Source organism: Silurus aristotelis, assembly GCF_946808225.1.
Source record: "Silurus aristotelis genome assembly, chromosome: 4".
NCBI lineage: Eukaryota > Metazoa > Chordata > Actinopteri > Siluriformes > Siluridae > Silurus > Silurus aristotelis.
Genome location: NC_139577.1, coordinates 4,027,838 through 4,051,924, shown reverse-complemented (window position 1 = coordinate 4,051,924; position 24,087 = coordinate 4,027,838). Strand labels below are relative to the sequence as shown.

At 39.3% G+C, this 24,087-nt stretch overlaps 1 protein-coding gene across 3 annotated transcripts in view; it reads left to right on the top strand.

Moving 5' to 3' along the window:
* The window catches only part of cdh23 (cadherin-related 23), a 258,601-nt gene that overhangs the window by 100,335 nt on the left and 134,179 nt on the right, over nucleotides 1–24,087 (top strand). For all 3 annotated transcript variants that reach the window (XM_083540380.1, XM_083540382.1, XM_083540381.1), the window contains 3 exons: nucleotides 7,869–8,063; nucleotides 9,326–9,454; nucleotides 14,224–14,302. In XM_083540380.1, the coding sequence (XP_083396506.1) occupies nucleotides 7,869–8,063; nucleotides 9,326–9,454; nucleotides 14,224–14,302 (403 nt within the window). The remainder of the gene's footprint in view (nucleotides 1–7,868; nucleotides 8,064–9,325; nucleotides 9,455–14,223; nucleotides 14,303–24,087) is intronic.

The window sequence follows — 24,087 nt, the reverse complement described above, 5'->3', positions numbered from 1 at the left end:
GTGAGGGGCTTCATCTTTTTTCCCTGTCTCTAACACACAGACACACACACACACATGCACACACTCATACACACCATCAGTCTCAATCTAACAGCAAAGCAAAATAGAAAAATGAAGGCAGAAAACAGACGTTAAATATAGGATACAAAAAGAATAATAATCCAAAAGCTGGTCATGAGATGAGCACAAAGTGAATTGTTAACTCCAACATCAAAGAAGACTTTGTCTTTATCCTTTATTTGTTTGGACATTTGGGTGATCAACTCATTTTAACTGCAGTAGAATTATTGATGAAAAGATTTATAGACACCCAGCTTACAGCAATGACAGATGAGTGACTGTTTTTGTAGAAAAAAAAATGAGAATACGAACATCAGTGAATTTCTTTTATTATTTTTTGGGATTGTATTTTAAAGAAACATTTGTTTTTTGTTTCCATTCACATCTGGTATAAATTGTTGTTTGTCTTGTATCTCTGATAGAAAAAGTTTTCTGTAGAATCATAGTGAAGCCATTTTTATAAATATATATATATATGACACATTATATGAGTATATGAATGTTATTACTTACTGATTTGTATTTTTTTATTTGATGCTTTTATTAATTTATTGTGTCTCTATCTGTATATGTGACTGATTGCGGTATCTGTAACCAATCAGCAATGGTCATTATGCCTAGCCCCGCCCTCTACATTAACATAAACAGGTTGCCATTTAAGACTAAAAAGGCAGCCAATGTAAAAAATGTGTAAAGTATCTTTCTTTCTTTCTTTCTTTCTTTCTTTCTTTCTTTCTTTCTTTCTTTCTTTCTTTCTTTCTTTCTTTCTTTCTTTCTTTCTTCTCCTCTTTTTTTCTTACTCATTTTATCTTTTAGTGACCTATGTCTTTCTAACTCTGTGCAAGGTTCACCGCACACACTTATACACACTTCGGTTTCTTTTATGGTGTTGGACTGAAGGACATCAAGCGTCTGCTCGTTCAATAACGTGCTGAATTATTAAGCAGCTCATTTCACAGCTGATAGATGGAGATGTATGATGAATGCGAGTGTAGTGAGATCACCTATTGCTGCATCTCGCACAGCTTCAGATATTAAATTCATACAGTTCCTTTATGGTCTTGCTTTAATAGTTTATTAAAAGGATTTATTTGGGATAATAAATAATTTTCTTATCCACATTATGCCTTTTTAAAATTGGAGATGCATGGTTGTGGATGTTATGGAGGTAAGATTTTTGGACATGCATGCCAAGGAATATTGCTAGAGGATGGTTTTAGGTTTATCTAGATTACATGTTTGCATAAATGACCCAGATGGGGTGTGGCATTATTAAAGCGCTTTTTTGCTCGCACACAAAACATTGTGCATCCTGTATATATGGATATATTAAAAAAGGAAATTTTTGGTTAGACCAGCCATACTGGATTCTTACCTCCTATTTTCAATGAAAACTAATTTCTTTTTATTTATTATAAGGTTTAAAGTCTGGCAAAACCAGCTTAGCTCGGTGAAAACGACAATTTCTTGCATTTCCTTTTCTTCTATATACAGTGAGGAAAATAAGTATTTGAACACGCTGCTATTTTGCAAGTTCTTCCACTTACAAATCATGGAGGGGTCTGAAATTGTCATCGTAGGTGCATGTCCACTGTGAGAGACATAATCTAAAAAAAAAATCCAGAAATCACAATATATGATTTTTAAACTATTTATTTGTATGATACAGCTGCAAATAAGTATTTGAACACCTGTCTATCAGCTAGAATTCTGACCCTCAAAGACCTGTTAGTCTGCCTTTAAAATGTCCACCTCCACTACATTTATTATCCTAAATTAGATGCACCTGTTTGAGGTCGTTAGCTGCATAAAGACACCTGTCCACCCCATACAATCAGTAAGAATCCAACTACTAACATGGTCAAGACCAAAAAACTGTCCAAAGACACTAGAGACAAAATTGTACACCTCCACAAGGCTGGAAAGGGCTACAGGGAAATTGCCAAGCAGCTTGGTGAAAAAAGGTCCACTGTTGGAGCAATCATTAGAAAATGGAAAAAGCTAAACATGACTGTCAATCTTCCTCAGACTGGGGCTCCATGCAAGATCTCACCTCGTGGGGTCTCAACGATCCTAAGGAAGGTGAGAAATCAGCCCAGAACTACACGGGAGGAGCTGGTCAATGACCTGAAAAGAGCTGGGACCACCGTTTCCAAGGTTACTGTTGGTAATACACTAAGACGTCATGGTTTGAAATCATGCATGGCACGGAAGGTTCCCCTGCTTAAACCAGCACATGTCCAGGCACGTCTTAAGTTTGCCAATGACCATTTGGATGATCCAGAGGAGTCATGGGAGAAAGTCATGTGGTCAGATGAGACCAAAATAGAACTTTTGGGTCATAATTCCACTAAACGTGTTTGGAGGAAGAAGAATGATGAGTACCATCCCAAGAACACCATCCCTACTGTGAAGCATGAGGGTGGTAGCATCATGCTTTGGGGGTGTTTTTCTGCACATGGGACAGGGCGACTGCACTGTATTAGGGAGAGGATGACCGGGGCCATGTATTGCGAGATTTTGGGGAACAACGTCCTTCCCTCAGTTAGAGCATTGAAGATGGGTCGAGGCTGGGTCTTCCAAAATGACAATGACCTGAAGCACACAGCCAGGATAACCAAGGAGTGGCTCTGTAAGAAACATATCAAGGTTCTGGCGTGGCCTAGCCAGTCTCCAGACATAAACCCAATAGAGAATCTTTGGAGGGAGCTCAAACTCCGTGTTTCTCAGCGACAGGCCAGAAACCTGACTGATCTACAGAAGATCTGTGTGGAGGAGTGGGCCAAAATACCTCCTGCAGTGTGTGCAAACCTGGTGAAAAATTACAGGAAACGTTTGACCTCTGTAATTGCAAACAAAGGCTCCTGTACCAAATATTAACATTGACTTTCTCAGGTGTTCAAATACTTATTTGCAGCTGTATCATACAAATAAATAGTTTTAAAATCATACATTGTGATTTCTGGATTTTTTTTTTAGATTATGTCTCTCACAGTGGACATGCACCTACGATGACAATTTCAGACCCCTCCATGATTTCTAAGTGGGAGAACTTGCAAAATAGCAGCGTGTTCAAATACTTATTTTCCTCACTGTATTTTTCACATTCTTTCTGCTATCCTTTACATCTCCGCTGCTCAACATGTGATCATTCGGAGTCATCAGAGTTAAATTCTTTCAGTCTGAGCGAAGGCGAGGCGAGAAAAAGAAGCCGGCAGAATAAACAAGAGCGAGAGACTGCTCGAGGAGAAAGACTCAGGACGCGAACATTGCAGAGTCTGAGTGATGCCGAGTAAAAGAGAGTCAGACCGAGCTGTATAATCAGGCGCCCAGTTTCCTAGATGTAGCAAGCGCGGCTATCGGAATATGGCCTTTGAGCTAGCGTAGGTGTAATCAATGTCACATTGTTCAGAGCAGCTGGACAGATCGACCCTTGCCTCTATGGTGCCGGGCCTTTAGCAAAGAGCACCATCGCCTGCAAATTGCACCATAGTCACCATTCAGCTTCGCTTTGGATTTGTAGTATTATGCTAAGTCCTACTCATCATCCACACAAAGGCCCTGTTAACCCTTTAGATCTAGCTGCGAGCTATACTTAACACCCTGCTTAGTCTTAACCTTCACTACACGCCTCTTTTATTATTCGTCGGTCCCTTCTGCCAAAAGAAAAAAGAAAAAAAACAGAACCTTATAATTGCAATCAACCATGCCTCATTAGGTCGTTCCATTATGTGAGCAGAATTATTCAGAAGTATTCTCATGAACATTTTTACATGTGGGTTTAAATTCATGAAAAACATGTAGACTCTGTAAAAAAAAATATATATATAATATGCTAGTATGTGTTTAAAACTGTACTAGTTTTGCTAATGCATTCAAATGGAGCAGTGGGATAGCTGGTCTTATTCAGTGGGATCTAAAAGTTTGGTACTGTTAACAACTAATAAATAACAAGAAAAGTATTTTTAGGGGAGTTTTCTAAAGTGTCTTTATTACTTGTGCTAAACCATTCAATTCAGTAGTTCAGGAAAGGAATACTGTAGCTCACTGTCTAAGATTGTTCTAAGAAGTTTGACTTCTGATCAGAACGAAGTGAGTTCAAGTCTAGTGGCCACTGCTGGGCCCTTGAGCAAGGCCCTCAACTCTAAACTGCTCAGTTGTATACATGTTTACATTATGTTCTGTGTGCGCTTATTAAATACAGTGGTACCTCGACCTACGAGTTTAATTCGCTCCGTGGCTTAGCTCGTATCTCAATTTGCTCGCACATCAAATCAATTTTTCTCATTGAAAATACTTAAAATGGCATTAATCCGTTCCAACCCTCAAAATGCCACCCTGTTTTTATGTTTCATGTTTTTAAATTAGGAAAATACATTTCTAAATAACAAATCTTGTCTAAAAACATAATCGAAAGAGTATGTAAAGATATAATAAGGTTTTATTCAGTGTATTTACCTTGGAGGTGAGACGACTTGAGCTAAAGAAAACGCTGGCGGAGGGGGGCGTAGGGGGTTGGTAGAGGCGATAAGTGGCGGAGGAGGGAAAACTCATTTTTTGCTACTCTCTCTATCACTACTGTACACTACGTATCCCTAAACTTTAAATTTTTCACTTTTTCTTCTTTGCTTATCTTAATTTTCGTTACCATCTTCGCTTTCTGGCTTTGCTTCGCCATCTAGCAGCGGCATCTCGAGCTCGTACCTCAATTTTTTGCTCACATAACAAAGCAGAAAATCGACCGAGTGACGGTTCATACCTCGGAAAACTCGTACATTAATGCACTCGTAGGTCAAGGTACCACTGTATCGCTTTCAGTAATTTGGCACCAGTAAAGAATGTGTTCTCTATGTTGAGTTCAGTAAGCATTTAATTATGCTCTACTACACTTTAATGCACATGCTTTTTCCACTTCACCGCTTTCGTCACACTACTGCATGTTCTATAAATGATGTGATGTACATGGTTCTTAACTATTTTAGTTAATACATTTCTATTGCCTGAATGCTCTCCATGGTGATGAACTGTCCAATTCCTTACTTTGCTTTGAAATACAGTATGTATTGTGTACAGTGCTAAACTCTCTAGTTTATTACTTTACTAAACTACGTTACTCTGCTTGTGTGCTATCCATGGTGCTGAACTACTTTAATACTGTGTACCACACATCTTTTCTGTTCATATGAAATCTTTATATAATATGCTCTATAGCGTGTGTTGCTGAGGTGAATTTTTCACCATTGTGTTTAAATGTACACACCCATTGAACATCAATTGAATAAATTTTTAAAGATCTTCAACATAGCACAAATCTAAGATTAATGTGTATATTGCTAGGGCTACCGTATAATTCTAGAGCAGAGATGTTAACTTTTCATTGGGAGTGACGAGCATGGACAGGATTAGAAATAAGTTTATTTGAGAGAGCACATGTAGGACTTTTTGGAGACAAGATGTGGAGGCCAGATTGAGATGGTTTGGACATGTGCAGAGGAGGGACATGGGGTATATCGGTAGGAGAATGCTGAGGATGGAGCCACAAGGAAGGAGGAAAAGAGGAAGGCCAAGGAGGAGGTTTATGAATGTGGTGAGGGAAGACATGCAGGTAATTGGTTTAAAAGAGGCAGATGTAGAGGACAGGGGGGTATGGAGACTAATGGGAGCAGCCGAAAGAAGAAGAAAAAGAAGATCTGGTCATTTATATTTTTGTTTGTCAAAGTAAATCTTCATAATATTAAATGTACTAGTTAGTTTCATAGGAACAAACGGAACATGCATGTGTTTTTCAAGAATGATTAAAGCTAGGATTTTCCTAAATTGTTGACAGACCCCCTAGTTATCCGCTGGGTAATAATGGATAAAAGATGTACTCCAAGTACTGTCTTTATATTGGAAATTACTAACAGTTCCATAAGATCAGAAAAAGACTTGGCACCAGTCCAGCACTCATATCCAACTCGTATTCGAGCAGAAACCCTAAAGCTGTCTGTTAATAATGTGAATGAGTAGGTAGTTTAAAAAATGGAGTCGAGTGTAATTATGAATTGAGTACACTGGGCAGCATCCAACCTATAAATGAGTTTGAGCACAGAGCAGTGGGTCAGCAGGTCTCTGTAATAAAGCCCTGCGATGTTTTGAGGGCCACTCGCCACAAAGACAGATGTCTCACCGCTCCCTGTCTAACCTTCTAACCTCAAAGAGCATCATCTCTCAGCCTGTGCCAAGCTCCAAAGCCGCATGCTCAGAGTCAGTGGATTGGATCGTCTGTCTGATATGACCCCGCTGACCCTCTGAGTTTTTTGCCAACGATTCCCCATGTGACTTTCCCATCGCGAAGCTCACAAATCTATCATCCTTAATGCAGACTGAGATCTTTACCCCTATGTTGCCTCTCTCTCTCTCTCTCTCTCTCTCTCTCTCTCTCTCTCTCTCTCTCTCTCTCTCTCTCTCTCTCTCTCTCTCTCTCTCTCTCTCTCTCTCTCTCTCTCTCTCTCTCTGTGCCTATCTGTCTTTCAAAGTGCTTAGAGGAATAATCTCACTCACATTATACAGCAAGCCTCCAGTTGAAAGAGTTCAGGGAGTCCCAGTTGTATTTGCACTTCTTAATGGCTATTAGATGTGCTCTCGCTCGCTTCCTCTTGTTCTCCAGCACATGGTTGTAGACTTTTTTTTTTCGCTGCTGTATTCTGTATTACAGTGTTTGATGTCTCTTTATGGTTCGTTTTTTTTCCCATGGGACACTTCTCACTGTTTCTTCAGAAACCTTGTGTGTGTGTGTGTGTGTGTGTGTGTGTGTGTGTGTGTGTGTGTGTGTGCACTACCTTTTTTTGTAACAAGATTATTAATGTATATCCCTCCCCCTTGATTTACTCTAATCATAACCATTATTGGTGATACATGAATATTTGATGCTTGTTCACACTAAAATATTGACATTCGCTATCCTTTGGCCCGAGTGTAAGGGCTGGACCACAAGAGAATGCGGTTTCCTGTTGCATTTGTGTGTGAAAATGACGTTATCTAGGTCAGAGCTTATGGACTTCAGTGCTTTTCATAGGAGCATTTCATTTTATCTTTTAGTTTTTTTTTTTTACATTTTTTGAGTGGAAAAATGAGTGAAGTTGAGTTAACCGATATGGATTTTACAAAATGTATGTGAACATTTTTACATTTATGAAATTTTACTTGAAATGATCTTATTCATACAACTGAGCAGTTAAGGCTTTAGGGCCTTGCTCAAGGGCCCAGCGGTGGCAGTGTAGATCCACTGAGCTATCACTTCCCATCACGGTTAATGAGATAAATATGATTGTGTAGATGATCTCTGGGTTTTTTTGACACCTGGATTTATCAAATGAATGCCCTTGTCTGGGAGCAAAGCCTTGACTGTTGAACACTGCGTCCTGCTTTTGTGCTTCAGCGAGTCGAGGTGGCTCAGCGTTCGACGCGTCGAGCTGAAGCCACATCCCAAACCTTTAGATTTCTTCTCTAATCCTCTTTGCCTTTCATCTGGTCGATCTTTTGCTTCATGCTCTTTTATGTTCTTGCTGTTATCATTTATTGGAATCTTTTTCTAATCCGGACTTCTCAAAGGACCGATACTCACAGTTCCAATAAACAAAGAATTTCAGACTTTTTTTTTCCCACTTGTGTGAATTTATGTGCAGTTTGACCAAGTAAAGCACTCTGCATTCCTTTGTTCAGTGTTTACAATGAATATTTAAAATATAGACAAATTATTTGAATTATCGGACCTTTGAACAATGAATGGTTTGTCACGTTTGTTTTCTTTGTGTGTGTGTCTATAGGACATGGCAGTGGGAACATCAATCTTGATGGTCAATGCTACAGACCCAGACCAAGGCACTGGGGGGAGTGTGCTTTTCTCCTTCCAGCCTCCTTCTCCCTTTTTCTCCATTGACGGAGCCAGAGGAATTGTGACGGTGGCAAGACGTCTAGATTATGAAATTACGAGTGCCTACCAGCTCACTGTCAATGCTACGGTATATACACACAAACCAACACACACACATACACACACACACACACACACACACACACACACACACACACACACACTCACTCACTCACTCCAGTCTAACCAGGTAAAAGTAAAACATTCTTCTTTACATTGGCACAAAATAAGACTAGTAGAATATAAAAATACATTGTATTGTACATTTTGTACAAGTATTCAGACCCTTTTAAATGTTTTTAAAAGATTATCTTATGTTGTAGTTTGATACAACAATTTTTTTCTCTTATTAATCTACACTCTATTGCCCATAATAAAAAAGTAATAACAGAATTCTGTTAATTAAAAAAAATCCTGAAATATCACACGTACACATGTATTCAGATCTTTTGCAAAACACTTTAAGATGAGCTCAGGTGGCTCCCATTTCTCATGATCAATGCTGAGATGTTCTAAGATGCCCTTATCCAAAGCAACTTACATTTATCTCATTTATACGATTAAGCAGCTATTGGGTTAAGGGCCTTGCTTAGGGGCCCATGGGTGGCAGGTGTTGGTGTTGCTGGGATTTGAACTCACAAACTTTGGCTCGAATGCTAAGATTCTAGTTTCTTGAATGGACATGATTTGAAAAGACACACCTCTCTATAGAAGGCCTCACAGCTGACAATGACTAGATGGAAGAATCTCCTCAGTGCCAAACCCATGGAAATCTGCTTGGAGTTTCCAACAGGCACCTGAAGTAGATTGTCTGGCCTGATGAAACCATGATTGAATTGTTTGGCCTCATTTCTAAACGTTATGTCTGGATGAAACCAGGCATCGCTGATCAAATGCCCAAAACCATCTCAACAGTGAAGCAGGGTGGTGGTAGTATTATGCTGTGGGGTGTTTTTCTGCAGCAGGGACGTAGCAACTGGTCAGGGTTGATGGAAAGCTGAGTGGAGCAAAGTAGAGATATCCTCAATAAAAACTTGTTCTACAGCACTCAGGGCATCAGTCTGTGCCAAAGGTTCAGGTACTGAGTATAGATTAATGTAAAAAATAAAAAAAAATGTAATATAAATATAAAAAATTTTAATATAAATGATTGTAGTTGCGGCTGCAATTTATCAAAATTCAAATAAAAGTGATGGGGGTTTAAATACACTGAATGCACTGTATATAGTGATTAGTAAAAATGTTATCAGGTATTTACATCAGAGCAATTACTTCTGTGATAGTACCATGATTAGGAACAGTATATAGTACATTAACACAACTTCATGCCCTTTTTTTATTCCACTACAGGATCAGGACAAGCTCCGTCCTCTCTCCAGTCTGGTTAACTTGGCCATCACTCTCTCTGACATTCAGGACATGGACCCCATTTTCACCAACCTCCCTTATAGCACCAATGTCGAGGAGGAAGCACCGCTGGTCAGTGCCCACACCCATACACACACTTCCAAATTTAATCTGCAACCATCCGATATTGCATTTCACTTTCATCTGAACCACTCTGACCAGTTTTTACAATCCCCCAGTCTCACAGAGTGACTTTCGAATTGTCGCCTCTACTTTTATCTCTGTAACTTCCTTTTATGGACGATGTCAGAGAGTGCACAAGCAAATCTATGCTCCTGGGGACTGTGTGATTATGCTAAGATTTAATTGTGGTATTCTATACACGCACGCACACACACACGCGTGCACGCACACACACATACACACACGTACACTCGCATATACACATATATATATATATGTATTGGGACACCTGCTTTCCCAGCCATGTGTGGTTCTTTCCCAAACTGTTATCGCAAAGCTGAAGGCACAGAATTGTATGCATTAGATGAAGATTTAAACCTGTTCTGTGCACAAAGCAAACTCCTTGAAGATATTCTTCGTATGGGTTGAAGTGGAAGCTACTATAGAGCTTATCTCAAACCTAGGGAACACTACTGAGATGAAGTGGAACCCCAGGCCTGATCACCTGACCTACATCAGTATCATGTACATCATGACTTTACTAACCCTTGTGTCTGAATGAGTACAAACCTTTACAAGCACACTTCAAAATCTAGAGGAACATCTCAGAAGAGTGGAGGGGATTATACAAGCAAATGGAGCCTAAATGTAGATACGACTAGAATACGACTATCAAAAAGAACAAACTTCTGATCATATGTCTGAAAACATTTGCCAATATAGTGTGTGTGTGTGTGTGTGTGTGTGTGTGTGTGTGTGTGTGTGGGTCTGTTTTGTATATGTGTGCTTTTTTGTATGTATGTATGTATGTATGTATGTATGTATGTATGTATGTATGTATGAAGGTGTGTTTGTGTACTTTGTGTCTATATGTTCGTCTGTGTGTGTATACATGTGTGTTTGTGTGTGCTAGAGATCTAGGATTGTCGTTCTTACTTGTAAATGCATGCACACAAATACACACACATGTACGCACACTCGTATACTCACACATACTCATCCTTCTATAGTAATATGGCAGAATTTATATTTGCATGAATATTAACAGTATGTGAAAGAAATGAGGGTTTGGTGACTGGCTGATTCATCCAAACAAGGTCAGAGAGAGAGCGAGAGAGAGACATAGAGAGAGAAAGAGAGAGAGAGAGAGAGATGCTATGAGCTTGCCGATTCTTGGCTCTGTGACTGAGGAGAATTTACTATGACAAATGTGTGTTATGGGTTGCCAAATCCTCTCTGGCTTTAAGCTCTAGTCCCCTAAAGCCTGAATTCGGTCCATTAAAACCTGCTTTTCTTTTAACAGTTACTGGGGACGAAATCAAATCTGTTTGCACACCGTCTTCTTTTTATTGCAGTGTTTCGTCGTGCTCCTGTATATTGTATTGAGATGGTAACAAATAGATGCGTCAGGGACGGACAAATCATAAATATGTTATCTAGCTTACCAGGCAAGGAGACGTTCCAGCATGCTGCACTGTCCTATTTGGCTTTCGCAGAAACTGTATGGCCTGCTAGTTAGCGAGTTCAATACATTTATACAGATGAAGGAGAGTGAACAAGGATCAAAATTCCAGTGGAGGAGTCAGTGAAGACCAGGGGTGCCCATTATTTCACTCGCGATCTACCAGTTGATCGCAAAGGTAGTGTGGGTAGATCACATGACATAATAAAGTATATTTATTTATGCATTTTTATAGTAGGTAGATAATTTTCTAAGTAGCCTACATGCTGAAAAAGTGTGTGCACCCCTGGTGTAGACATAGTCCCTATCTTCTCCTGATCAATCATTGGATGAAACACACTGACAAAAGTCAACATTTTGCTTATGGCATGCGGATTCAAGATTGGACCAGCAGATGTTTTTCTTCTGTAAACTGAATGCATTTGGACCTAAAAAGAAAAAAAGAAAAAAAAGATTTGTTGCAATTGAATTTTTATTTTCCTGCTTTTTTCATCAAAATGCATTTATGTTCAGTGAATATCTGAGACCACCCAGCTGTTCTTCAATGCTTTCTGCATGATGAAGCTCCTACAAGTTTAAATAGATGCATTTCTTTGTAAATTGGCAGATACATTTAAACGTCTACTATCTCGAGTTACATCCTCAATTAAGATTACTGAGCCTGTTCCAGAAGTAACCATGGAAGCCCACCAAATGACACTACCTCCACTGAGCTTTCATATACTGGATGATGAGCAGATCAAAATCCTTCCTTTCTTGACACATTGGGATTTCCATCAAGAGGATAATTCTGGGAATCATGCATCAAAAAATGGATGTTGTGTAATAGATGTATATATCAGAAAACATCTGCTGAAATTCTGATACATCTCATATCCATCTTTGGACCTGAAACCCAAAATGTCCTCAGTGTATCGCAAAAAAAAAAAAAGAGCATTGGCCTTGCAATACTTTTATAAAAGACTTAATGCCAAAACAATGCAACACTTTCTAAATAGACACACACAGACACACACAAAGCCCATAGATGCACATCAGATGCTGGAGAGGTATCTAAACGGTTGTTTTTGTATCCTGGTGTCCTCAAATTGACATTTTCAGCCTTTTAGTGTCAAACACCATTTGGCTGTCATACTTCCTCTCATAAGGGAAGGGAGCAAAAGAGAGAGAGAGAGAGAGAAGGACAGAAAGAAAGAGAAAGACTATTGTGAAGATGAGTATTTGGCTGAGTGAGCATTGTACATGTGTGGACAGCGGAGGAACGGCTCTCAAATAATTTCAGCATCATTTCACTTCCCCGAGTTTTTTTTCCTCTCACTTATCCTTCTTTTCTTATATCATTCTCTCTCACTCTTTCTTTTCCTCTATCTGTCTTTCTCTCTCTTGCTCTCTTTCAGCAAGGTAAATTGTATTGTAATTGGTGCAGGCTGCTCTTTTAGTACTCATGATGCATGATAAAATAATTCTTAAATGGTTCAATCTTCTCTTTTGCTGTCACACACACACACACACACACACACACACACACACACACACACACACACACACACACACACACACACACACACACACACACACAGTGTACTTTTAAGCAGGCATTTTGGCTTTCAAGTAGTTTGCCACTTATTAAATCTTTATGGAGATCATAAACTGAGCGGCATCCAAAAGCCCAGAATTATCAGGGAGGCTTCCTGAAATCTGCTCTACAGGACCTGGGTGTTTTGTATGTGTTTATATGTGTGTATGTGTGTGTGTGTGTGTGTGTGTGTGTGTGTGTGTGTGTGTGTGTGTGTGTGTGTGTGTAGGCTGAAATCATTGAGATGCAATTTTAAGATCTGGGTTAATGTTCCTATTGATGAATGAAATAATGCAACATCTATTTTCTTTAAGTCGCTCTGTTCTGGTGTTTCTGTTCTTGCTGAGAAGAAAATGTTGTATAATAAGGCCCAGTGGGATTGTGTGAGATCAGCGTGTGAGTGGATTTGTGCCTCTCAGGAAGGGGAAAATGCTGACAGTGTAAATGGATTTGAGTTGAAATGTATGTGTGTTCAAGCATTTTGACAACTAGTTGAGGTGCATGGTGGCACATGGTATCAGTGGCAGGCAGTGCTTTTCACTAATCACAATCAACCCACTTCTTAATATCATCATTATGACGCCACGGCTATAGAAGCCATCAATATTAGAGAAAGACGCAGTATAACAGAGCATTGCATCACAGACAGGAATCTCATACAGTGAGAATTAATGATATTACTAAAGCAAGAAACCCAATGAACACGAATCAACAAGTCTCCTTTCACTGTAGCCACGGCTACACCACCGCATACATCATCTCCAGCAGAAATATCGATTTTGACCTCATAAAATGACCTGCATTTTTTCCGTGCATTACCAAATTTGAATTTAAGGAAAATTGTGTGTTCCAAATTCCACGGAAAAGAAAACACAGAAATGGTACATGAAAAAGCTTAACTGTTTGAAACTGTTTTTACTTGATCTCCTCACAAAGTCCAGCTTTTCTTGAAAGGTCATAAAAGTCCTTGTAAGCGTACCTCTCCTATGGTAGCCTTTGCGGAATAAAAGAAACCAACTATTAAATCCACATGCATATATTTATAGCTTGTGCAGTTTGATACAGACTCGGATTATGAGCTAGTGTGCTTTCTGACCATCCAATCAAAGGGGGTGAACATGCTGATGTTATTGGATGCCTTCTAGAGCACCTCGAAGGGGCCTTCGAGCAATATGGAGTGTATGCTGAAAAAAGCCAGTAGGTGCTGGCAAGTTTCAGCTCCTAGATACCTTTGACTCCAGCAAAAAAGTGAAGTGATGGCTGAGATCTGATAGAAATTCCAACATAAACTCACAATCTATGAATTGAAGAGAAAAGACTTAATTAAATGAATTAAAGGGAACCAACCCCAACCACTCTCAGTGCCGGTCCCAAGCCTGGATAAATGGGGAGGGTTGCATTAGGAAGGGCATCCAGTGTAAAAACGTGCCAAATCAAACATGCGGATGATCCGCTGTGGCGACCCCTAATGGTAGAAGCCGAAAGAAAGTTTAGATAAAAATTTTTTTAAACATATCTGGAATTCCGACTTTTCGCTAGCAGAAAAGGCACTTTCTGGCCCGGATGGCCTGCCACTGACTTTCACATTTTCCCGGGAACATTTTCTGAAAAAAATAAAGAATGTCTATTTGAATTGTGTGTGTACACTTACTATCTGCTTCATGTTCTTTGTGTCTGCAGGGTTTCGAGGTGCGTAAGATCAGAGCGATTGATCAGGATCTGGGCAAACCACGAGGCATCGGATACACCATTTTATCAGGTCAGTGAGATTCGATTACTCGTCGATGAGAGTGACCGACTCTTTGTTTTATTGCATTAGAACCTTTACCCAAACATGGGTATCTCGGCCAGATTGAATTAATGCACGATCTGCTGATATTATGTGCGTCTTTGCTAATGCTGCGCTAATGGCCGTGACCAAAAACATTTCATTAGCTGCAAAACAAGCTTTTGATTAAGATATTTTTGGGCAGATTTGGCAAGGCATTTGGCTTCGGGCCATTTTCCATTAACATTATCTCTGCTGTGTCTAGCCGATCTGAAGCTGCCCCATAACCTTTGTGAATTACCACAGAAAGGGCATTTCATTATAGAACATATCAATGCATTACAATACACTTAATCACTTTGCTTAAGACTTTCTCACTATGGAATATTAATTATTAATCATGTCATTATTAAGTCACATTAGAATTGCTAGAATAGTGAATTCCCTTTTCATTCAATTCCATACATCACTTGCTCAAGTTATGACACTTTCCAAAAAAATATCCATGACACTATATGAAATGTATTTTAACTCCAGTTTAAAGAGGAGTACAGTTTAGTCGAGATGAATCTTGTTTTAATTAAAAATGCAAGAGTGAGGACTTTCTTGACCGTCTAGAGGATGAGGCTGTTTTATTAAAAGTTATGGTTTTAGAATAGCGTTACGGTTTAGGAGATGTTTTTTTTAGTAACTTAATATGAATCTAAGTTTGTTTGAACCGTGCCTTGATGCTGCTGTCCTAACCTTCTCTGCAAGTTAATTCACAGTATTTGCATTTAAAAGTTCTACTTAGACTTTTGTAAATGGCTCTGGTTTCATGATCAAAACATGTAACCTTTATTCAATGCTTTTTCAGTCTACTTTAGTTCTTATGTTCCTTTCTGTAATGGAAAGTAGTTTTTATATTTAAAGACAGGCTTGGAAACCCTGTTTGATGTCATGGACTCCCAGCTAATTTTATTTACTCTCTATTATCATTATCATGATCATTTTATGATAATTATCATCAGCATGGAAACTATATGGAAAAAAGACCTGGAGTAAAGCGACAAACCAGACACGGCTAACGTGGTTATAGAAAACGTACTGGTTTGGTCTGAAAGTAAAAATTTCTTTTTACCATGCACATCATTTATCGATTTGCCATTTTTTATTATTTTATTTTATTAACGCCTGAACGCCACAGTGGAATCACACACCAAATGGACACACCACATTAGCTACGTTTTAGCGCATTGTTCACTTCACAAAAGCAATGAGCAATAGAGTTTAATTAGGATAATTATCACATATCAGGCTTTCTTTTTACAATTTCTGTTTGATTCCTGGTAATGTCTTTATGAAAAACCCGGGCTGAATAGCTTCAATTGGACACCACTGACGCCTGTCAACTTGTCAGCAACAGTTGAAATTTTTTTAAACTTATTTTCTCTTTTTGAGGTTGAGATACTATGGATGAGATATCTTTCAATCTGATTGCAGCTTACTAACACCTTTACATTTCTGTCATACAAATGAAAAGGCCACATTTGCACCATTCAGAGCCTTTTTATAGGCCATGACACATAGGATTGAAATGGATCTTTACAGCATCCATTACACCGAAAGAGACCCTATACCACACATGCTTGTCTCACATCTTATATTATGAAAGCAATTTATTTATGATAAGTTTTATATTAGTAGATATTTTCATTTTGTATTATTTATTACCATGTTAAAAGTTGGAGATATGTTTTGTTTCTTCCTTTCGGACATTTTTTATCAGTCGGGAAATCGGCTCCACGAGCGGGCGAATCCGAGCCGCTCAGCTGCAACAGAGTCAGTAGGGTTGATTGAAGGGAGGTGAAGGCTTGTCAAAGTACTCATTACAGTTCACCTTGTAGGCACTGAGGAGCTTTACAACTCACAAACCACTTCTTTAATATGATGCATGTTGTGTTAGAAGGTTAAGCCAGTGAGTTAAGAATGTGTTTGTTCTTTCGGGCTGGTCGAGTGATTTAGCGCTGCAGGAAAAGCACGGCGATTTTACACATCATACTCATTACTCCTATCAATCAGCTCATACCAAAAGCACTCCATCCTTCATTCGGTCCGGTCTGCATTTATTTTTTTGACAAACTGCGAGTCAGAATGAGGCATTTGATATGTGTGATGTGGCTGCAAATGTCCACACTCAAGGACATGGTGCGCTGGTGCATTTCAAACACATTTTGTTTGAGATGATTTATGTCGAACGATGACATTCAGCATCCGGAAACCGAGTCTATTAGCTGATAAAGGCGGCCAGTATGAGCTACCATGGATTCCTGAGCATTCTGCTATTTTATATATAATGCTAGTCACTGTAAAAGGTATTAGAAAATGTGTGGAAACAGTTCATTCAACAGTTCATTCATTAGTTTTACCCTGTGAACACTGTGATAGGATCAGGATTTCAACTTGTCAGCAGGGTGAAGCCTGTAGTCTCCAGACAATACAATTTAAAAGGAGCTGTTTGTCATTTTATAGCCTTCTGCATACTATAGTGATGGACATTAATAAATAAAGGTTGCATCTCTATGTAAATCTGTACAGTATATCCCATGTGTGCTGCTCCTAGTGGAGACGAAGCTTATTTCTGGGCCAGAAATGTGTAGATGTACACTTAGATGAAGAAACTTGTATGAATCATAGGTTTAAAAGTGTACTACTGGTAAAAGTGGGTGGTTTTTACTCTCCTGCTGGTAGGAGTGGGTGATTTTTAGCCCCATGTTAGTAGAGTGGGTGGTTTTTACTCTTCTGCTGGTAGGAGTGGGTGGTTTTTAGCCCCAATGTTAGTAGAGTGGGTGGTTTTTACTCTCCTGCTTGTAGGAGTGGGTGGTTTTTAGCCCCATGTTAGTAGAGTGGGTGGTTTTTACTCTCCTGCTGGTAGAAGTGGGTGGTTTTTAGCCCCAATGTTAGTAGAGTGGGTGGTTTTTACTCTCCTGCTGGTAGGAGTGGGTAGTTTTTAGCCCCAGTGTTAGTAGAGTGGGTGGTTTTTACTCTCCTGCTGGTAGGAGTGGGTGGTTTTTAGCCCCATCTTGGTAAAGTGAGTGGTTTTTACTTTCCTGCTGGTAGGAGTGGTTGGTTTTTAGCCCCATGTTGGTAAAGTGGGTGGTTTTTACTCTCTTGCTGGTAGGAGTGGGTGGTTTTTAGCCCCATGTTGGTAAAGTCTGTGGTTTTTAGTCTCCTGCTGTTGGTAATAGGTGTTTTTAGTCTCCTGCTGGGAGGTTGGGATTTTTTTGTTTAGTCTCATGTTATTAGGAATAATTTAGATTTTTTGTGTATTGCTTATAGGAATAGGCAGTGTTTACTCTACTGTTAATAGGAGTTGGTTGTTTTTTCATGTTTCTGCTTAGGAAATGAATTTGCTTATGAATTTTTTTTAGTCTTGTGTTGCTGGATTGGGTTGTTTTTAGTCACATGCTGCTGGATTTTTTAGTCTCGGTTTGATTTTAATATGCTGGTGGATGGGGTGGTCGGTGGTGGTGTTTACTCTCCTGCTACTAGAACTGGGTGTTTTTTTATCTCCTGATAATCATTTATACTCTTATGTTGGGCAGGATTGGTTAGGGTTGCACAAGTCTTAGTGCCGGTCCCAAGCCCGGATAAATAGGGAGGGGTGCGTTAGGAAGGGCATCCAGCGTTAAAACATGTGCCAAATCAAACATGCGGATGGTCCGCTGTGGCGCCCCCTAATGGAATAAGCTGAAAGAAAGAAAGAAATGTTGGGCAGGATTGGTCATTATTTCTTTAGAAGTGGGATTATAAACCAAACCTCTGCTCTCCTTTAGTAGAAAGTAAACAGCAAAATCAGAGAGAGAGAGAGAGAGAGAGAGAGAGAGAGAGAGAGAGAGAAAGAGAGAGAGAGAGAATGTAAGTGCCCTTGTACGGTCTTTAAGCAACAGACCATTAGGAGTGTTTCAAACTGAAAGCAAAGTGTAATTTCCCCAAACACACTCATGTTTAATGGTAAAATCTATTGCCCTAGGACCATTAATGTGAGTGTCCTGAACTGATTAATTAGCTGTGAATCGCTGGTATGCTGAATTCGGTCATCGTAAGATCAATGTGAATCGTAAGAGATTTACATGAGACCTGATATGAAACCATGGTAAAATCCTCGGTACCCACAGGTATGCGCAGAAGAAATGCAAAATCTGAGGGCTTGACAGTGAAGCGATTGTTTTTTACCTTCTTTCCAAGAGATGGTTTGTTAGATTTTCATAATACAGACAAGAAATCCATAATATATCTTCTGTTGATGTAATAAAACTCAATGAAAACTCACACACACACACACACACACACACACACACACACACACACACACACACACACACACACACACGGTTGTAAGAGGCAGAAAACGAACATGTAGAGTTAACACAGCAGGGTGTTTGGGTGCAGTCCACATTCACCAGACATAACAGTCTCTTTTATTGTTTTTGATGTTGCTTTTAGCATTTGTGTATATATATACACACACACACACACACACACACACACACACACACACACACACACACACACACACACACACACACACATTCATTTAGGCAGATGCTCCAATGATAATCATAGAATGTGGATCCTAATGTGATTTAATGTGTGTGTGCTCTTCAATCATATTTTCTCTCTGTACAATTTGTGTGTGTTTGTGTGTGTTTGTGTGCATGTGCATGTTTGTTCCTGGGTGTCCTCTGTGGGAGTGCATGTCCTCAGGGACTCGTATTATTAGTTGAGTAATTAAGATAAATGCATTTTTAATTGCCAGGGTAATATTTGTTAATGAGCTCAAGAGTGGAGATTAGCATATCCAGCACACTTGCATTCTTTCTGACTCATGCTTCCCCTTGCTTTCCCTCACCGAGTGTAGCCAAGAGGTTGCTCGGAAGCTGTTTGGTGTATAATCACCTTAGTAATCACTTACTATGCTTGCTTCAGATCGGATCCCATGCTCCTACTACATGTTAAATTCAATTCATTTATTTCTCTTTCTGGATGAAAGGGTTTAGGACATCACTATTGCACTTGACTTCAGAGGCATGATTCGCTTTTCAGAGCTTCCCAACCTGCTCTCTGTCTGCTTCAGAGACTTCTGAGAAGGCTTTGCGGCATTTCAGGTGGAAAATGTTCTCTCAGAGTATTGAACTGCGGGTGAAACTAAGGGTAGGCTCCCATCCTGCAGAGGCATGGGGCAAGCACGGCTTGGTGATTTTCTTACTCGGACACATCAATTAAACCTGGCACTTACCAAGTGTTTTAAAGATTAGAAAAAAGATTTTGTTAATGCAAATAATGGCACAGTGGTAAAGTCAGCGTTGATTTTGTCATCTTGCTCCCCAAGGAAAGAAAAGGAAAGGAAAGGTGCTTTATACTTGTCACATGTACTTTACAGTACAGAAATTCATCAATAAGTAATTTTTATAGCATGTTTAAAAGTTACATCTCAAACATAAATATTGGAAAATAAATGAATCAATAAATCAATAAATAAATACATGAATTAATTAATGAATAATAATAATAATAATAACAAGCATCACAGATACTGCACAAAAATAAAAATAAAAAATCTAAATGGGAAGAAAATTCCAAAGTTTTGGTGCATTGGAGGAAAAAGCCTGATCACCCCTAGAACGTAAACGGGTGGGAGGAACATCTAAAAGACCAAAATCAGAGTAGCTGAGATGCTTTGGAGTGTAGACAGTTAAATGTTGTGACAAGTAATGAGGCCCTATACCATGTAGGGCCTTATAGGTCATCATAAGAATTTTCAAATCAATCCAGAATTGAACAGTGATCCAATGCATTGATTCCAAAACTGGAGAAATGTGCTCACCAGACCTGGTCTTTTTCACAATCCCCTTTCTTCGCATATCCCATATGCTAGGAAGCTGGGGTCAGTTTGGGTTTAGGGCCTTGCTCAGTAGCCCCAAGAGTGGCAATTTGGCAATAAGTCAGAACCGTAACCACTGACCTGCCACCTCCCCATAAGACTCTGAAAGGGGAGGGGATATAGAGTTTAATGGCCACTGGTAGGAAAACCATTAGTGCCATTCTGTGGATGTCTATAGTGGTCTCATTCTATGGCTGAATGTGCTCCGGTAGGAAGTTTCCTCAGCATTCTCCTCTCAGACACCTCAAACAGAGACCATCCATTTATCTCCACTCCCATGACAGAGCCTGCTTTCCTAATAAACTTGTTTGTGGTGAAACTGTTCATGTTCTTATGTCCTCCAGGCCTGGCATTATGCCCTTTTGCCGTAAATCAAGCCAGGAATTTGGAAGAGATGGTTATTTCAGTACCAGTACCGGTTCTGACGCCAGAGTCAAACTCAAATACACATTAAAAATAAGGAAATAAAATGTAATGAAGTCGAAATGAGAGATGAGATTGAGTTAACCCATGACATGGCTCGAGAAGAGGTTAATGTCTTGACTATAGAGCTTTCTGATTCATAATTTTTGCTTTGAACGTCTGAATGAAAATTGTAAACACTTAATGAATTATAATTCTAGGAGACAGAAATGTTTACCCATAAGTCATTAAATACAAAAAAAAACCTGATTGTAATTTTAACTGGAGAGAGAATGAGAATTAAACTTGCTGGAGTATGCACTGGAGTCGATTCGAAATAGAAAATGAACCTCATTTTCTCCTCTGCTGGCCAAAATACAAATCAGTAGGCTTTGGGAAACAATAACATCGGATTCTTTTTTTCGGAAAAGTTCAATATTCGGAAAGGGAAGATAAATATGTGTCATCGCTGCCTAATATATTAGGAATGGCACATAAGAAAACATTAATATGCATCGACGAAACCTTTTTTCTACATAATACGATCCTCCTTCACTAAAGCTAACAGACACAGAGGGCCCCCCCCCCCCCTTTTTAAATACAATAAACAGGATCATAATGATTTTGGAGAGCGTAGTTATCCCAGGCAAAGTAGAGAACATTAGACAAATTAGAATTTTGGTCTCATAACCTGTTGAAGTGTTATGGCACTTGTGTATTGGCTTCTTCATGAGCTTTAGGAGATTCAATTGGATTCAGGTTCACTTGTAATTCACTTTGGATTAAAGTATTTGCCGAAAGAAAAAACGTAGGTATAAGGTATTACTGAATGCCAAAAAGCCTTGTAAAAGAAATGAAACAGGAATAGTGTGTGTGTGTGTGATGTGTGTGTGTGTGTGTGTGTGTGTGTGTGTGTGTGTGTGTGTGTGTGTGTGTGTGTGTGTGTGAGAGAGAGAAAGAGAGAAAGAGAGAAAGAGTGCAAGTGTAAACTGTATGAGTATGTATAGTGCTGCTGGCACATTGTCACAGCTGTGACCTCTGAGCTTCTTAAAACCGCAGGCTGTGTTGAACCTGTGTGTGTGTGTGTGTGTGTGTGTGTGTGTGTGTGTGTGTGGCTGTGGCTGTGGGTGTGGGTTCTGCAAGTAGGAGAAAAGTGTACCAGATGTGTGACTTGTGTGTCCGTCCTCTTGGCAGTCTCGAAAGGGTCTTCAAAGTGCACTCATGTCTGATGAATACATGATGAAGCGCCACAGGAGAATGAGTTTTATGGAAAAAAAAAAGAAGGAAAAAGACACTCCTAGATATAACCTGCTAAACCTTTCAGCTACGCTGGCCTTAAGGGCTAACGTTAAAGCCTGGTGAAATCAGTCCCGCGTCCAGAAGGAGATAAAAGGAGGATTTAAGATTCTCAACTCCCATCAGGAGCCCCATTTACATAGTGAGTGGTATCACAGCAGTTACAGTTCTGCAATAGTGACCACATGGGTCTGAGTTCAAATCCCAGCCTTGGCAGAAAGCCTTCAGGTTTTTCTCCATGTCATGAATTTCAAGAATGGATTCAGCTTCATGTTCTGGTCCAGTTAGCTTTAAGTACATAAAAGACATTGGGAGTTGCTGCTATTCTTGACTGTATTGATTCCAGTTCCGGATGTTTTCAGTAACCATGATGGATTATTTCAGTATCGACCAGTACAGCTGCTGATTTTTGACAAAAAACCCTTTGACACCTTAATGACTGAAGATAATTAATTTACTTTTCAGATATTTAGATGACAAGTTTAACTCTTAATAATGCCATAGCCATTTGTGACCCAGAGTCTAATTGAGCGTAATTGGCTGTGCTCCCATGGTGGTAAAGAGACTTGCTCACCCCTGTCAATAAGAGCGACCTTAGACCATCACAGACATCTGTGCTTACATTGCGATTACAGAAGTGGACACTTAGGGCAGATAGAGGCAATTATAAACAAAATTGCCCCTTTTAGCAGACATTAAGTGCACTTTTGCAGGTATACAGCTACTTAATTCATCGTCCATCTCTTTCTAGGGTTCAGCAGCAATATTGTGGTTTTCTTTTTTTTTTTACATGCCTCAGTATCGGTGAAAAACAGTCGACAAGACATAAATACCCAACCAACCATGGTGCTGTGGCAGCTGGAGAAAACTGTCCCTGATATAGCAAGAAAAAAGATTAATACATAAAATATTATGGAGAAAAATCTTTTTTGGTCTCAGGTTTATATTTCAAGTTGAGGTAAACATTCAGACATACCTACAGATGTAACGCAGCCAGTTGCTCAGGATGTGTCTTCTTCAATGTGTGCCAAAACCAGAGACATGTGCCAGTTAATTATGATGATCTACCACCAGGAGGCGAGATCTTAATTGGACGCATTGCATATCTCAAGAATTCACTTTTTTTTTTCAGATACACTTTAAAAAAAACTTAAAAAAAATGCTCAGCCTACTTATCCTTGAAACACAAAATCACTGACTTACATTTAAATATATTGCTTTGTCCACGAATATATATTAAATTATTCCCAATAGTCCATGCTCTTTATTTCATCGGGTTTCTCCAAAGAGGCAGCCCACCCAACGGGTTCACCAACGGGTGAAATTTTAGATTGGAGATTCTATCCAATCAGATTTCAGCCGTCACATCACGATTTGCAGTAAGACCAGCAGAAATGAACAAAATACGCTCTTGGTAGCTTCAAATCCAAGTTTAACCAATCAGAATGCGATTAGGCCGCCTAGCTGGCGTCCAATAACGTTGACATTTTCACAGCCTTTAGTTGCAAACTACACAAGTTAAAATATATTCGTGCGGATTTAATAGCTGGTTTTTTTTTTTAATTGCACAACGATAAACAGAGGAGAAGAAACTGGTCTCAGATGCATGAGATACATTCACAAGACAGAGTTCTCAAGAAAAGCTGGGCATCGTGAGGAATAAAACTATTTAAAACAGTTAAGCTTTTTCATGACCTATTTATACTTTTGCGTCTGTAGAATTTGCACAAAAACACACATTTGCCTTTATTTTAAATCCCCAGGAAAACAGTAATGATTGCAAACAAATGCATTTTATGACGTTAATATTGATGCTTCTGCTAGAGATGATGTATGCAGTCATTGCAGCTGTGGCTAAAGTGAAAGGAAACTAGTTGATTTTGTTCATTGGGCTTCTTGCTTTAGTTTCTCTAAAATATTCATGGTCTCTGTAGCCATGGTGTTTTAATGATGGTATAAAAGCAGTGAACTGATTCAGATGCCACTGAAGGTATAGGTGTGAAATGCACGTCCTGCCACTAGAGGGCACATATTGTTACTTAAAGTCATTCATAGCCAGATTCTGAATAAATATTTATGTAATTTTGGTGTTTTCAATTATTTACAATGATTTATAAAAGTCTTATACATATTAGAGGCTATGTGTTTAGGTCAA